The sequence below is a fragment of the Gordionus sp. m RMFG-2023 genome, chromosome 2, assembly GCF_954871325.1.
Source record: "Gordionus sp. m RMFG-2023 chromosome 2, tfGorSpeb1-WG-v2, whole genome shotgun sequence".
NCBI lineage: Eukaryota > Metazoa > Nematomorpha > Gordioida > Chordodea > Parachordodidae > Gordionus > Gordionus sp. m RMFG-2023.
The window spans coordinates 4,510,613-4,527,437 of NC_088776.1; the positions used below are offsets into that span (position 1 = coordinate 4,510,613).

Here is a 16,825-nt window from a genome sequence, read left to right on the forward strand (position 1 = left end):
ATAGATTTGAATAATTTGATTCTTGGATATAAACCCTACCAATATAGGAAGGAATACTTCCTTTGCGTTGTGGCATTATTATTCTTGCCCATATTTATATAAATTATTCTGGATAAATAGAAGGGAGTGGTGAGGAGGGGGGGGGTGAACATGTGTATATAAATGTTATTTATAGTTTTCAGAAAGATATAATCTTAAAAAGAATTTCATGAAAAAAATGATTTTATAGTTTGCTTTTAAAGCTATAGCATCAAAGATTCTCATATACTATCCCCCACCACCCAAGTTCTCAATAAAGAAATTTATACCCTCCCCCCCTGCACCACTCTACATCTTGTGTTTATAAACGGCTCGTTTTGAGCCTATTTTTAAAAACGGCTAACAATATTTCAGCCAGAAAAATATTGCCTAAGTCTCGAGATACAGAAATTACAGAATGTATATAAATACCAAAAATAGGGTAACTCTGGTGTATATTTCTCATGGGCATTTGCACATGGCCTTTATCTGTCTAGTGTGAAAAGTATAAATAAATAAAAACATATTGGATGATATAACAGAAATACCATGTTCTATTATTTTCAAATATGTAAAAAAAATTCAAAAATCATTCAAAAATAAAGCATCACGTGATTTTCTACCATTTGATATCAAGATTTTATCGCACTCATACGCTTAAATTTAAATATTTCTTTTATTTGCCCTTTGCAGAATGTCTTTAAAAAACAAATCATGTATAGATCATGTAGATTTAAAAGGAAAAAGAGTTTTGATGAGGTATGAAAAATTAATTCCCTTGTTATTTAAAATAATAATTTAAAATTTTTATATTTTAATTTTAATATACAGAGTGGATTTCAATGTTCCCCAAGACGATAGTGGAAAAATTACGAATGATCAAAGGTATTTCTATTAGTATATTCTAAAATTTTAAGAATTAATTTTTAAGAATTGTTGCTGCCATACCCTCTATAAAATATGCCATTGATAAAGGGGCAAAGTCAATAGTATTAATGAGTCATTTGGGTAGACCTGATGGTGTCCCAAATCCAAAGTTTTCATTAGAACCAATTGCTAAACAATTAGAGACGCTTTTAGGAGTGTAAGTTAATTATAAAATTTTATAATAACTCAAAATAGTTAATCCTTTAATTATATATAAAATTAATATGAAATAACAATCCTATTTTTTATTATATAAATTAAGGAAAGTAACATTTTTGCATGAATGTGTTGGGCCAGAAGTTGAAAAAGCTTGTGCTGATCCTAAACCTGGTTCTGTTATCCTATTAGAAAATTTAAGGTTTCATGTTGAAGAAGAGGGCAAGGGATTAGATGTCAATGGAAATAAAGTATTGGATTTTTTTACAACTAATAGGTATTATATTTAAAATTGTTCAAATCAAATACATATTTAGAATAATTTATTGATGAAAACAACATGATAAATGTAATTTTTTTGAATTAACCAAATATATATCAGAGACCTTTTAGTTGAAATTAAAAAGTGTCTCCTAAAAATTTTAATAAAAAAAAATCAGGGCCAGGCCAAATTTTTTGAAATTTAATTACTCATAACTTATATAATTATGAGGTGTTTTAATTTCTACATTTATTAGTTTTTCTTATTTCCTTTAAAAAACAAAATACAGAAACTATTTTCTATATTGACAATTGCCTGATAATTCTGCAGACCAATACATAAAAATTAACAGAAATAGCAAAAATTAATTTTACATAATCTGATTTACATTTACAATAAAAATAACTAAGGTCAAAGCAAGCAAAGAAGCCACAGAAAAATTCAGTGCTTCTTTATCTAAGTTAGGTGACGTTTTTATTAATGATGCCTTTGGAACTGCCCACAGAGCTCATAGGTTAGTTTGCTTTTTACCACATTATTTAATGATCGTTTTTATTTTAATTTTTTTTAAAGCTGATAAAGTAGATAATATAAAATATATAATAATAATATAATATAAAATATATAAAATAAGAAAATATATAATTATTATATAATGTAATATAAAATATATAAATATAATAATAATATAATGTAATATAATATAAAATATATATAATAATTTAAAATAAAATATATAGAATATAAAATGTATCTAATAAGATAATATAAAATATATAATAATAATGTAATATAATGTAATATAAAATATATATAATAAGAAAATATAAAATAAATAATGATAATATAATATATAATGATAATATAAAATATATAATATTAATATAATGTAATATAAAATATATAAAAATAACATAACACTAATATAATATAATACTAATAATGTAATACACTATAATATTAATATAACTTTATATTCTAATAAATAAAAATCTTATTATAAGTGTAATATAATATAAAATATATATAATAAGATAATATAAAATATATATAATAAGATAATATAAAATAAAATATATAATTAGTAATATAATAAGATAATATAAAATATATATACAATAATATAATATAATATAATATAAAATATAATATAATATATATATAATAAGATAAAATAATATAAAATATATATAATAAGAAAATATGTAATAATATATAATGTAATATAATATAAAATATATAAAATCTTGTCTTACTATAAATTTCCTGAATAAATTTTTTTATCATAATTAATTTAACTCTTACTCCTATAAATATCTGATATCGTAATATAATATTTTTTTTAAGGTATATATATATTCTTAAGTATATGTTACTCAGTTGTCTTACTAGAAATTTCCTGAATAAATTTTTTTATCGTAATTAATTTAACTCTTACTCCTATAAATATCTGATATCGTAATATAATATATTTTTTAAGGTATATATATATATTCTTAAGTATATGTTACTCAGTTATCTTACTAGAAATTTCCTGAATAAATTTTTTTATCGTAATTAATTTAACTCTTACTCATATAAATATCTGATATTGTAATATTTTTTTTTAAGGTATATATTTATTCTTAAGTATATGTTACTCAGTTATCTTACTAGAAATTTCCTGAATAAATTTTTTTATCGTAATTAATTTAACTCCTACTCCTATATAATATCTTAATATTTTATTTTTTTTAAGGTATATATTGATTCATAGGAATATATAATAAAAAAAACAAAATTTATATTGTACAATTTAATTAGAATAATTTGAATATATATTAACTGATTGAAAATTTACTAAAAATGAGATTTTGTCTAAAAAAGAAAATAAATTTATAATTTTTTATCATACATAGACGTTAAATTGTCTATTTTATGATTTATTCTTTCATACGTCTGATTTGCAAGTCAAACAATTGATCCATTATGTATTTGTATTAGCTTTGTATCGTTCAAATTGATTTTCTTAATATTTTTATTAGGACGTACACATTTGGATGTGCACTGCTTGTTTTTCTTTTTAGGGCATGATGGAACCCCTCGAGATGGTTATTTGTGCGGGGCCCATCTACATGATACCTAAAATAAATATTTAAAAATATTAGAATGATTGATTACAATTATTTTAAGTTTTTATACCTTGTCCATATAGTATGAGGGAATAAGGCAGTTTCACCAAGCCAAGTATGGTCCATATACTCCATAAAACGAAGTAGGGATGGATTATTAGTTGCTATTGAGTAGCAAGATAAACGAACCTCGGCCATATGCTCCTCCTTGTCAAATGATAAAGTTATCATCCGCCTAAAAACTAAATGGATATAAGAATCGTTTAGATAATCTCTAACTAAACCCAAAGCTTGACATTTCCACCATAAAGCTTGAGAATAATGAAAGAAACATCCTAAATATTTTAAATTAAAATTTAGTATATCATAAATTAACCTTTGATCACTATATTTGGGAATACAAATCGAAGAGCAGATATAGCTGCCGCCTCAAAATCTGTTTGGCCAATTGGAGGATTGAAATAAATACCTTCAAGGGTATAAATTTTTGACTATATGAAATAGTTAAATATATGTCTATCTTGATTTATCTGGAAGGAGAGCATATTTAACTGGGAGCATAACGTTTTCATACATAACGTGTATGCTATAAAGCTGACAATATAATCTAGGAACTATGTAGAAAGTTCCGTCCATATAAATTGTCGTAGCAGATCCCAACAACTTTAACATATATCCCTAGTCCCAAAGACCAATATCCTTTTATCATCGGTAGGAATATGGAATCTTTGAGATCTTGAAGATGTAGCATATGCTGACGTTAAAACAATATCTTGAATAGAATGGAAGGGATGTTGTGCATTACCGTTGCAGGAAACCAGGCTTTTCTGCTAAATGTAAATATGATCATATTTACATTTCATCAGGTGTACATGAACACCAACCTTATGTCGGGTATTTTGAGCTCCTCAAAACAAGAGAAGTTCTTGAAAGAACTACTGTCCAAAATCCTACCGAAACGAGGATGAACATATATCAAAAAACTATTGATATAAGATGATTAGACAAATTATATCGAAAATTATTCTGAGGCAATCCCCCCTTTCATATCAATTAGAAGCCTTATCGACGAATTCTTAAGAAATATAGGCCTTCCATGCCTCATTCCATTCAAGATGTTGTTTTAACGCCAGCATATGCTACATCTTCAAGATCTCAAAGATTCCATATTCCTACCGATGATAATAGGATATTGGTCTTAGGGACTGGTGATATGTTAAAGTTGTTGGGATCTGCTACGACAATTTATATGGACGGAACTTTCTACATAGTTCCTAGATTATATTGTCAGCTTTATAGCATACACGTTATATATGAAAATGTTATGATCCCAGTTATATATGCTCTCCTTCCAGATAAATCAAGATAGACATATATTCAACTATTTCATATAGTCAAAAATTTTTGTACCCGTGAAGGTATTTATTTCAATCCTTCAATTGGCCAAACATATTTTGAGGCGGCAGCTATATCTGCTCTTCGATTTGTATTCCCAAATATAGTGATCAAAGGTTAATTTATGAAATACTAAATTTTAATTTAAAATATTTAGGATGTTTCTTTCATTATTCTCAAGCTTTATGGCGGAAATGTCAAGCTTTGGGTTTAGTTAGAGATTATCTAAACGATTCTTATGTCCATTTAGTTTTTAGGCGGATGACAACTTTACCATTTTGCAAGGAGGAGCATATGGCCGAGGTTCGTTTCTTGCTACTCAATAGCAACTAATAATCCATCCCTACTTCGTTTTATGGAGTATATGGACCATACATGGCTTGGTGAAACTGCCTTATTCCCTCATACTATATGGACAAGGTGTAAAAACTTAAAATAATTGTAATCAATCATTCTAATATTTTTAAATATTTATTTTAGGTATCATGTAGATGGGCCCCGCACAAATAACCATCTCGAGGGGTTCCATCATGCCCTAAAAAGAAAAACAAGCAGTGCACATCCGAATGTGTACGTCCTAATAAAAATATTAATCGAAAATCAAAATTAGAACGATACAAAGCTAATACAAATATCATAATGGATCAATTGTTTGACGAGCAAATCGGACGTATGAAAGAATAAATCATAAGATAGACAATTTAACGTTTATGTATGATAGAGAAATATTAAATTTATTTTCTTTTTTAGACAAAATCTCATTTTTAGTAAATTTTCAATCAGTTAATATATATTCAAATTATTCTAATTAAATTGTACAATATAAATTTTTTTTTAATTATATATTCCTATAAATCAATATATACCTTAAAAAAAATAAAATATTAGGATATTTTAAAGGAGTAGGAGTTAAATTAATTACGATTAAAAAAATTATTCAGGAAATTTCTAGTAAGAAAACTGAGTAACATATACTTAAGAATATATATATACCTTTAAAAAAAATAAAATATTACGATATCAGATATTTATAGGAAGGAGTAAGAGTTAAATTAATTACGATAAAAAATTTATTCAGGAAATTTATAGTAAGACAAGATTATATATATTTTATATTATCTTATTATGTATATATTTTATATTATCTTATTATATATATTTTATATTATCTTATTATATATATTTTATTTTATATTATATATATTTTATATTATATTACATTATATTATTATTATATATTTTATATTACATTATATTATTATTATTATATATCTTATATTATCATTATATATAATTTATATTATATTACATTATATTACATTATATTATTATTATATATTTTCTTATTTTATATATTTTATATTATATTATTATTATTATATATTTTATATTATCTTATTATATATAATTTATATTATCTTATATTACATTATATTATTATTATATATTTTATTATTATATATAAAATATTATATTACTTGTGGTGTTTTAAATTACGTACTAAAATATTTGGCTATTTTGAACTTAGCGATTTATTGTGGGAACCAAAAATTTGGCATACACTGTAATATATAATTAATATTATTATATTTTATCTTATAGTTCCATGGTGGGTATCAAGCTGCCTGTCAGAGCTGCAGGATTTTTGATGAAAAAGGAGCTTCAGTATTTCTCGAAAGCCTTAGAAACTCCAGAAAAACCATTTTTAGCCATTTTAGGAGGGTAAATAATGTTTTTATTCTATGATGATAAAAAAAAAGATAAAGTCTAATTATAAATAAATTCATCTTTCCAATGACTTATATAAAAAAACCTTTCCCATATATGATAAATAGAATAGGTAAATGCTTGTTTTTAAGATCCAAAAAAAATTAAGATTTAAATTTTTTTCTCTTTATGATAATAATTATTTAAATAGAAAAATTACGAAAAGATTTACAAAAAAAAAGATTTGAGCATTTTTTTGGTCTTCAAATTATGGGAAAAAAATTTTCAGATTCTTCAAGAAGATTTTTTTGTCATCTGGTTTTATCCTAATCTAATTAAATTTGTCAATATGGATTATTTTAATTAATCTTACACAAGCTCGAAGATTTTGGTCATAGATGTCACAATTGAGCATCTATAACCGAAATTTCTAGGTTTAGGCAATCATTTACTGGAGCCATTTAACAGCACTACAAAAAGGTCCTAAGTAATTTAATTTTTTCAAAATATTCCACTAGGACTTATTAATTATTCATAGTTCTTTACCTTAAAATTAATTCTAGGGATTTTAACCTGTAGAGAGGAGAGGATGAGGGGAGGGTTCTTCTGTTTTTGGAAATTGTTTTAAACTTACAATCCATATTGAAAATATTATCTGTCTATTTTAATTGCAAATTTTTCAATGTGACAATCATATAAAATATAATAATTTGTTCTGTTTTTTTCTCGTTTTTTACATGTGAAAAAAATTAGATTTTTTAAATGTTTTATAGGGTTTTTTATATCCCTTGTTATAAATGATGAGAACTTTTTCTTGTAACCCAACCAAAACCCGACTTAAAATTTTTTTTTTTTTACTAGACCTCTGAGCCCGAACACAAATTTTTTGTTCCAGTCTGACTCGATTAAAATTATTTTGGAAATATGATTTTATAAAATATTATAATATCTAAGAAGAAAAAAAATTAAAAATTATGTGTATTCTAGTTACATATTGTCACCCAGCTATTATTAATTTTGGGAAACGGAAATTAATAAAATTAATAAATGGCACGTGTGATTAAAAATAACACGCGATTCCAATCACCATTTCGCCGAAACAAATGGTTATCATCCATACTTCTAATTTATAATTTTTCTCGGGGGGTCACGGCCAATACAACGTATTTGTTGTTAAACGGCTCGTTTTGAGCCTATTTTTTAAAACGGCTAGACTCAATATTTTAGCCAGAAAAATATTGCCTAAACCTCGAGATTTGGATAATATATGTCTAGACCTTTGTTCCTTCTATGAGCAAAATCTTCAGGCTTGCTTTATATTTTTTGATGAAATATTGAGTTAGCCGTTCTTAAAAAGTCTGCTCAAAACGAAGCCGTTGCTAATCTATGAGCAGAATCTACATGCTGGCGTAAAATCTTTCTGGGTAACATATCGAGGTAACCGGTTATAAAAATCGGCTCTAATTGAGCCGTTTAACCACACTAATACCACCAATACTCGATCCAACTTGTTGATACCCTCGATAAGGATTGCCCGATCATCGGCACACTTGATACCAACACGGTATTTGTCCGATAACATTGAGACTCGCTCATTTCTCCCGATTTTATCCTATAAATTATTCCCCTTATTCCATAGCTTGGTTAAGATAAGATCTTTGAATAATGGGAATATTCCAAGGAATAATGCATCGGGAATATTTGTGCGATTATAAATATATTTTATTTTTTGAAAGAAGAAATTTTTGAAATATTTGAAATATATATATTTTTTTTATACATATATAAAGAGCCAAAGTTAAAGACAAAATTCAATTGATCGAAAACTTGTTGGACAAGGTTACCGAAATGATTATAGGTGGAGGTATGGCATACACATTCTTGAGAGTTCTGGATAATATGCAAGTGAAATATAACCTTATATATTTAATTAGCGATTAAGATTATAACCGAAATGACATTGTGTAAGCCTAAAGATTTTACTCATAGCTGGCAGAAATGCTTGGATAACTTCTATTTGCCAAATTTCGATGCTTACTTAATATTAGTTTAGCTAAAATCTCATCGAGCCGTAACCCAAATCGGACTTTTTAACAACACTTGTTGCGACTTATATATTTATTCAAATTATTCCGGGATAAATTGTTGTAACTTCTTTTATTCAAATTATATCACGAAAGAAAAAATAATATTATGATAAAATTACAAAAAAACGAAAAACTTTTTTTTTATATAAATTAAAAACAAAAATATAAGTATATTTAAAAATATATATATTATTTTTTGAAACATTATATAATAATTAATATTTTCGACAACATTACACAAAAAAAAATCAATAATCCCCCCCAAAAAAATATAAAAATATATAATGTTACAACACGCCCCCTTTTTTAGGGAACAAAAACCTGGGCAAAAACGATATAATTTTACATTCATTATTAAAAAAAAAATATAATTACCAAATAATACAATATAATAGGGCTGTGCCGATATTAAATATCGGATCTGTAACGATATTTAGCGTTTTCCGAAAATATCGGATCGGGCCGATACCTGTCATAAAACCGATCCGATCTTTTTACTTTTCTTTTTTTTTGTTATTTTATGTTATGTATATTTATTTTACATTATTATAATATTTTCTAAATAATTTTTTTAAATTTTAAATTCATTTTTAAAATAGATTTATAGTATTTTAAAAGTTTTTGTTATAAAAATATAAAGGGAACACCCAAAGTTTTATTTATTTTAAATCTTTTTAAATAACGCTAATTTTTTTATTTATACTTTAAATAAAAGATTTTTTTAAAATATGGTATCTGAATTATGGAAATATTTTACAAAAGACAAAGATAATTTTGCAAAATGTGTTATCTGCGGAATCATCTGAGTCTTGCCTTAAGTACGGCAGGAGATATAGATAGTCCATATCGTAGAAGCTTATTTCCAGAAAATGTGGAGGCTCACATATTTATTAAAAAAATCTAATATATTATAATTTTATATATTAAATATTACAATTTCATAATTCATACCAACACATAAAATGGATATATTATTAAATATATATTTTTTATTAGAGTCTTAATTGTAGAAAAAAAAAATTAAATTCATAATTCGATTTTTTGCATAAAAAATATTTATTTCTTAATTACATTTGGTTCAAACGGGGGTGATTAAAAATCAATATAAATATCGGATCGGGTTTGAAGCAATGTCGGAAAATAACGGATCGGATCGGATCGGTGAAAAATATGTGAATCGGTACAGCCCTACAAAATATCTTACAATTTTTCGTCATTAATCGCTAATTCTTCCATTTCATTCTGCATTATTTCATCAGTTGACGCCACATTACCCGTTGGAATACCCGCTTGTCCCTCATTACCATTTTGAATATTATTTATTCCCAACCTCACCACTTCATGTCTTTTTGGTATATTAATCCTCAGCGAATCCATTTGCTGCCCAATTTCTCCAGACATCATCATAACCGTCCCTCTAGGTAGTATACGTATGACCCTCCACGGTGGTCCATTTAATTGCCACCTATTCTCATTGATTTCATTGAGCCTCCATTGGGTTGATTGAATTCGGGCGCTAGGACAATCAATGGATTTGTGTCCTATCCCACCGCAATTAAAACATTTGACATTAGAACTGGGTCTTCTCATTGATGTCGCTAATTCATTTGTCTCACTAATACTTCACTCAACGTTTGAGGTCTAATTGACGTCTTCGGTATACAATCCTCAGTCTGCTGACGTACCCATTGATCATGCCATTGTTTGGCCAGGCGATGGTTCTTATTCAATACATTTACTTGTATCAATAGACTGATCCCAAGGAGACCTGAAGTGGTGAGGTTGGGAAGGAATAATATTCAAAATGGTAATGAGGGACAAGAGGGTTATTCCAACGGGTAATGTGGCGTCACCTGAGGAAATTATGCAGAATGAAATGGAAGAATTAGCGATTAATGACGAAACATTGTAAGAGATTATATTGTATTATTTGGTAATTATATATTTTTTTAATAATGACTCGAAAATTGTATCATTTTTGCCCTAGGTTTTTGTTCCTTAAAGGGGCGTGTTGTAACATTATATATTTTTTTAGGGAATTTTTGATTTTTTTTTTGTATAATGTTGTCGAAAATATTAATTATTATATAATGTTTTAAAAAATAATATATACAACAATATTTTTGTTTTTAATTTATAAAAAAAAAGTTTTTCATTTTTTGTTATTTTATCATAATATATATTTTTTTTTGTGAAATAATTTGAATAAAAGAAGTTACAACAATTTATCCTGGAATAAGTTGAATAAATATACAAGTCGCCTAGTGTTGTTAAACGGGTCGATTTGAGCCGATAGTGCCATGAATTATTTTTATTATTCTGCTGCACATTCGCATAATTACAAGGAGGAACACTGCCTTGCCGTTACTATTATTTTTTTTTTGAAATCCTTAGCATTGGTCGTTTACCATCGATGCTATAGCTATTAATTATTAATAATTAAAATACTATTATTTTTTAAAACTAATTGTTTTTTTTTAATTATAATTTATTACATTGATTTGTAAATTTTTTTTTTTTACATGTGTGAATTTGAAATGTTAATTTGTGATAGAGAGAGATTTTGATATACAATATAAAAAATTAAATTAAAATTTTCTTTTATAAATTAGCATAAAAGGTAGCAAATAGCGAGCTCAATTTTTAGCCAAGTAGCTTTAGCGGTAGAGTGCGTTAGCGTTTGATAGATATCATAAATTATTTATAAAATCTATAAAAAATTTTTAGTTAAATCTTTGAAATTGCATCCAATAAAAATAATAAATAGATAATTTTTGTTTTCATTCTTTTGACAACTATATTTTCTTATCATTATCAATTAAAATGTAAAATAAAATAAGTATGAAATTTGAACAAATAAATGAATCTCGTTACAATTTGCTAGTATTTCAAAATACTTGTGCTTGATGTTGTTAACCGGCTTTATATGGCCAAAATAATATTACAAACGCCTATAGATTTCGTTAATAGATCCAAACCTTTTTTTGCCATCAATGAGAAAAATCTCCAATCTTGCATAATACTTTTTTGGCCTAAATATTGGGAGCCTTTTTAAAAATTGAGTCCTTTATCTGCGGTAGCTTTAGCAAAATGATACCTTTTAGTTAATTCCCAAAGTCCATGTATTGGGTACCTCGATAATTTTAACCACTTTACCCTGGCAACTAATAATATCCTTATGATTTTTTTTAAAATCCCTACTATGTTTATCTTAAACAACCTTCAAGTTAGATTCCCATTTATTATTTAAACAAATATATTCATATGATTTATTGCAAGATTGGATCATCACTTTTTGACGAAGAAGGTTCAAAGATAGTTACGGATATCAAGGCCAAAGCCGCTAAAAATAACGTTAAATTACATTTGCCTACGGACTTTATCATAGCGGATAAATTCGCGGCCGATGCCCAGACCAAAACGGTCGACGTCAAAAGTGGCATACCCAATAATTGGATGGTGAGTAAAGAGTAATTGAATGGTTAGTTAGAGATTAATTAATTTAATATTGGGATAGAAAAAAGATGGATTAAAATAAATTTATTACGCCAATCATATTTGGACTTATTAATTAATGGGAGATATTGATAGACATGGCTTTTTTTAAAATCCGTTTTTATATAAAAAATAATTAGGGTTTGGACATAGGTCCTGAAACCAGAAAGAACTTTAAAAACGTTGTATTGAACTCCAAAACCATTGTGTGGAACGGGTGAGTGTATTATAAATGATTATTTATACAAATGTTGAATATATAGTTTTTGTTGCCATTTGTTTTCTAGGAGAATATTCAATATTTTACTTGACGAACATACATTTTTTGGCAAATAACACCTTATTATTTTTTTTAGGCCGATGGGTGTTTTTGAGATGGATAAATTTTCTCAAGGGACTAAAGACCTCATGGACGCAGTTGTGGAAGCCACTAAAAAAGGGGCCACAACCATTATAGGTTTATTTTATTATATTGAATTCATCACCTGATTAGTATAATTCAAAATCCTGCTATAATCGTCAGATCAAAATTATAAAATCTACTCAATGTATTATCCCCTTTGAACTTAGATATCTATAGCCCCTTTACCGGATATCCCACTCTTATTAGAGTTCTCTTTATGGCGCAGTCTTTTAGATTTTTGTGATTTTGAATATTTATAATTAAAGCTGAATTACATCAGACCAAAATTTATTATTTGAAATATAAAAAAAATTGAAATTTAGCCAATCTAAAATCGAGTTAATACTGAACCCATAAGTATTTATATCAAAGTTTGAAAAAAAAAATTGATATTTTTTGGAGTTTTTTAAAGTTAAATAAAACGAATCTCGATTTTTGCCCCAAAAAAATATGTGAAGACTTTTTTTAAAAAAAAAAACTCATTTCTTTTATACAAAATTTAGACATTTAAAATGAATACACAAAATTTTGAAATCTTTTTAATTACTTATAAAATTACATAATTTATTAGGTGGTGGTGATACGGCAACGTGTTGCGCAAAATGGAACACTGAGGATAAAGTTAGTCATGTTAGTACTGGTGGTGGCGCGAGCTTAGAATTACTTGAAGGTAACTTTTAGTTTTAAATTATATACTATATACTCACTTTTTCCTAAATCTAAATCAGATATCTTTATAGGGGGGGGGGTTTAAAAATTTTTTTTAGAAAGAAATAGGAATGTAAGGGACCTTTGCCATTACATGAACTAAATTTGAATGAATCGTTTAAAATTTTTTTGAATCCGTATTTTTTATCAAATATAATTTTGGATTTTCTTTCTTTCTAATAAAAGCAATTTATTTATACCTTATTTTTACACTGTTTTATTACAATAAGCTTTAATTAAATCGCTAATTTAAATTTAAGAAAATAATTTAAAAAAAATGAATCTATAATTACTTCTGCCCTGTTGAATAAAATACTGTCGATATTGACATTAATTCAATTGTATTTAAAGTATATATTCAGATTGTATTAAGTAAATTATTATAAATATGCATATGTTATTAAACATTGATTATAAAAGATAATATTTGATAAAAATACTTTTAAAGTCAATTCGATATTTCTTTACCTATAGTTATTTCGCAATTTCCACTGGAAAAACTGATTTTAAGATTTAATTTAATCGTTATTTGTTATTTTTAAAGATTTATAAAAATAATTTATTTTTAGGCAAGACTTTACCTGGCGTCGCCTATTTGACAGAAGCTAAATGAACGCAATATTCACGAAAATTTGCCCGAAATATTAGATTTAAAAAAATATATATTTAATTATTAATTTTTCCTGTCTAAATATTTTTAAAAAAATCAAATATTTGTCCATTAGTTAATTTTATTGAAATTGGTTTAAATCTATCCCTGTTATCAATTATATATTGCAAAAATCACCGTCTTTTAATACTTTTCCTTTATACGCTTTTATGATTGGAGTTGGATATGTTTTAAAAATATAGTATATGTATTTTAGATTTTAATTAATATTCTATTTTTATAATTCATTTGTATTCACGCATTATACAGAATGTTAGATATAAATTTTAATATATTATCTTTGCAATAACTTATAAATTTGATTCCAAAAATAAAATTAAAAATTTTATGCAACTTTTTTTTATAAAATAAGTATATATATATATTCTTTACTACTATTGATAGAACTACGTATAACCTTACACTTAATTAATTTTTTTTAAAACTAGAATTTTATACTAATATAAATAAATTATTTCTATTGATTTTCTAACATTCAGTTTTTATTAGAAGAATAATTTACAAAAATTAGTATGACAATTAATCTTCTTTTTTATTTTTACTGTTCTTTCGTTTTAACACCATCTAATTCTTTTCTTACAGAAATCTTTGCAGGTTAAAATAAAGTTATCTCTATATCCAGGATTTATCAAAATGTTCAAATAGAAGATGAGGGATATATATAGATACTCCATTAATGTGCATACAGTAAACGCTAACTCCGTATTATAATCAGACCAAACATTCTTATAAACGTATCGGGATATTAAAAATATTGATACTGGTAACAAGAAAACCACAAATTCGAGTCCCATTATGATCATCATTTTATAATCAACATCGTAATCTTTTCGCTTAATACTTATGTTCTGGGTAAGGTTTGAGCCATCTTTGTTTCTCTTAAACTTAAAAATCTTGTTGGATGATTTTGCCGGATCGTGTGTGTTAGCGGGTCCTTGTAATCTCCAATCAACCTGCTTTTTTGTCTTACGAATGGACCATATTCTGACGATAATAACCCCCAAGATGGGTAAAAATTTGGTGAACATTTCTCTTAGGATGTCATAAGCCATCCAACCCTTCTTTTGTCGTCTTGTACCGTAGCTCGAAAATTTGAGAATATAGGTACGTTCGTTCGCGTTAAATCCACACAAGTTAATATGCCACTGGGTATAAAACCACCATCTTGCCGGTAGATACCATAAAATTAGATATAGTAAACACAGCAGAATCATTAAAATTATCCTGGGAGTCCTGAACCAACGCTTGTATTTGTAGGGATAAACTATGGCTATCATGTTAGATATGGTTAAAATAATGTATATTCCGAAAGATAGATTAACTAACGATTTAGCGATAGGGAAATGATAGTCCGCAAGGTATTTTTTCCAGGAAGCACCCATCCAGAATTTAGTGGATCTAGTCTCCCCTATGACGTTTATTACTGGGTACAATAGCATAGTTACGGAGTTAAGCATATTGACCGCGAATAGGGACCGCGTGAGTATGATTTTAGGGTAAGGCTTTTCTTGCATGGCCAAAAAAAATCCGAAGCTATTTCCGACAAATCCTATTATCCATAAAACAGGAAGAAGCACCGAAAAAAATAAATTTAACTTTTGGTTGAAACCGATAAAGGGATGCGTTACGCATACGTGCGTCTCGTTGATTGGAATTGCGATCGAATTTGTATTATTCATTTTTCTAATATCTGATTTTACGTGTGAAGATAACTTCCTATATGTAAATGAATGAATGAATATTATATTTGATTACTCCCTCCCTCCCCCCCCCCTACATTTTTTTTGATCGGATCTTATTATTTATATTTATTTTTTTTAAAAAATATCCAAATAATTTTAATTAACAATTAATTTCCCATTATATTTTCTCATTATTTTATTATCCAAAAATATTTTATTTTAAATAAAATAAAATATAAATATTACTTGCCATTCCCCGAACTAGATAATTTTATACAATGATAATTTATGGGTTATTTTTTGTGGATTATTTTTTTAAGCAATATTAGTTAAATATGGCAAGTGATATCAATAGAAAATAGATGGAGACAGTGGCGTCGTTCGGGTAATGTCAGGTGTAAAAGTTTTGTAGCCACCCCCCCCCCCCCTTCTCACCATTTTTGATGTGAATTTCCGTTTTTTTTATTTAGAAGAAGAAAAAAACATTTTCCCTTCCTCTCAGATGTTAGTGAAGCCAATAGCGATCTCTATGCACCAGAGTAAAATATATCTTAAATAAAATATAGATTGTGGTTGAGTTTACTAATTAATTCAAGATATATTGTTTAAAAAGTTATTATGCTTCAGCTTAAGAACATTTTTTTTTTTAAATTATCTACTAGGAAAAAATAATCAATTCCTGAAAATAAGCGATAATTTCTAAACTAAATGATAATAAGGCTATGTGCATATTCTTCCTATGGCCATTCCTAGATATTTCTTTAAAATTGTTATTATGTTTAATTCGTAAAAAAAAATGTAGCAATTTACTTCATAACTACCTTAGGAAAAGTTACAATTAAAATATGAGCTGAACAATATCTGAGGGGGAAATTATAGGAATCAAAAAATCCTAGGTTTACCTAATTTCTAAAGCCTCCTAGGTTCATTTCTTTAACACTGCGTTTTAAACACTTTCAATGTTAAGTGATAGGAGATAAAATCTTTCATTTTTACCTTTTAACATTGAAGGCGTTTTAAAAGAAAGCGTTAATGAATTGAACTAGAACAAATCCTAAATGTTTCGCATTGTAAATAGATTGTTATTCCAACTATTTATTAAGAAATTGAGGCTGATAGAAATTGGACATCTACATTTATAGATCTTAATTTACGACCAAGGATGATTGTTTTTACATTTATAAAAAAAATTTACAACCCCACC

General features: G+C 26.5%; 1 protein-coding gene across 1 annotated transcript; it reads left to right on the top strand.

Annotated features, from left to right (window-relative positions):
• The first annotated feature begins 649 nt into the window (after positions 1-649).
• LOC135925155 (phosphoglycerate kinase-like) lies at positions 650-14,103 on the top strand. The gene is made up of 12 exons (XM_065460359.1): positions 650-777; positions 850-903; positions 950-1,102; positions 1,208-1,352; positions 1,774-1,877; positions 6,472-6,591; positions 8,367-8,481; positions 11,943-12,122; positions 12,299-12,375; positions 12,515-12,615; positions 13,133-13,231; positions 13,839-14,103. The coding sequence occupies exons 1-12, from the start codon at positions 713-715 to the stop codon at positions 13,880-13,882; spliced, it is 1,257 nt and encodes a 418-aa protein (XP_065316431.1). The 5' UTR covers positions 650-712; the 3' UTR covers positions 13,883-14,103.
• The last annotated feature ends 2,722 nt before the right edge of the window (positions 14,104-16,825 follow it).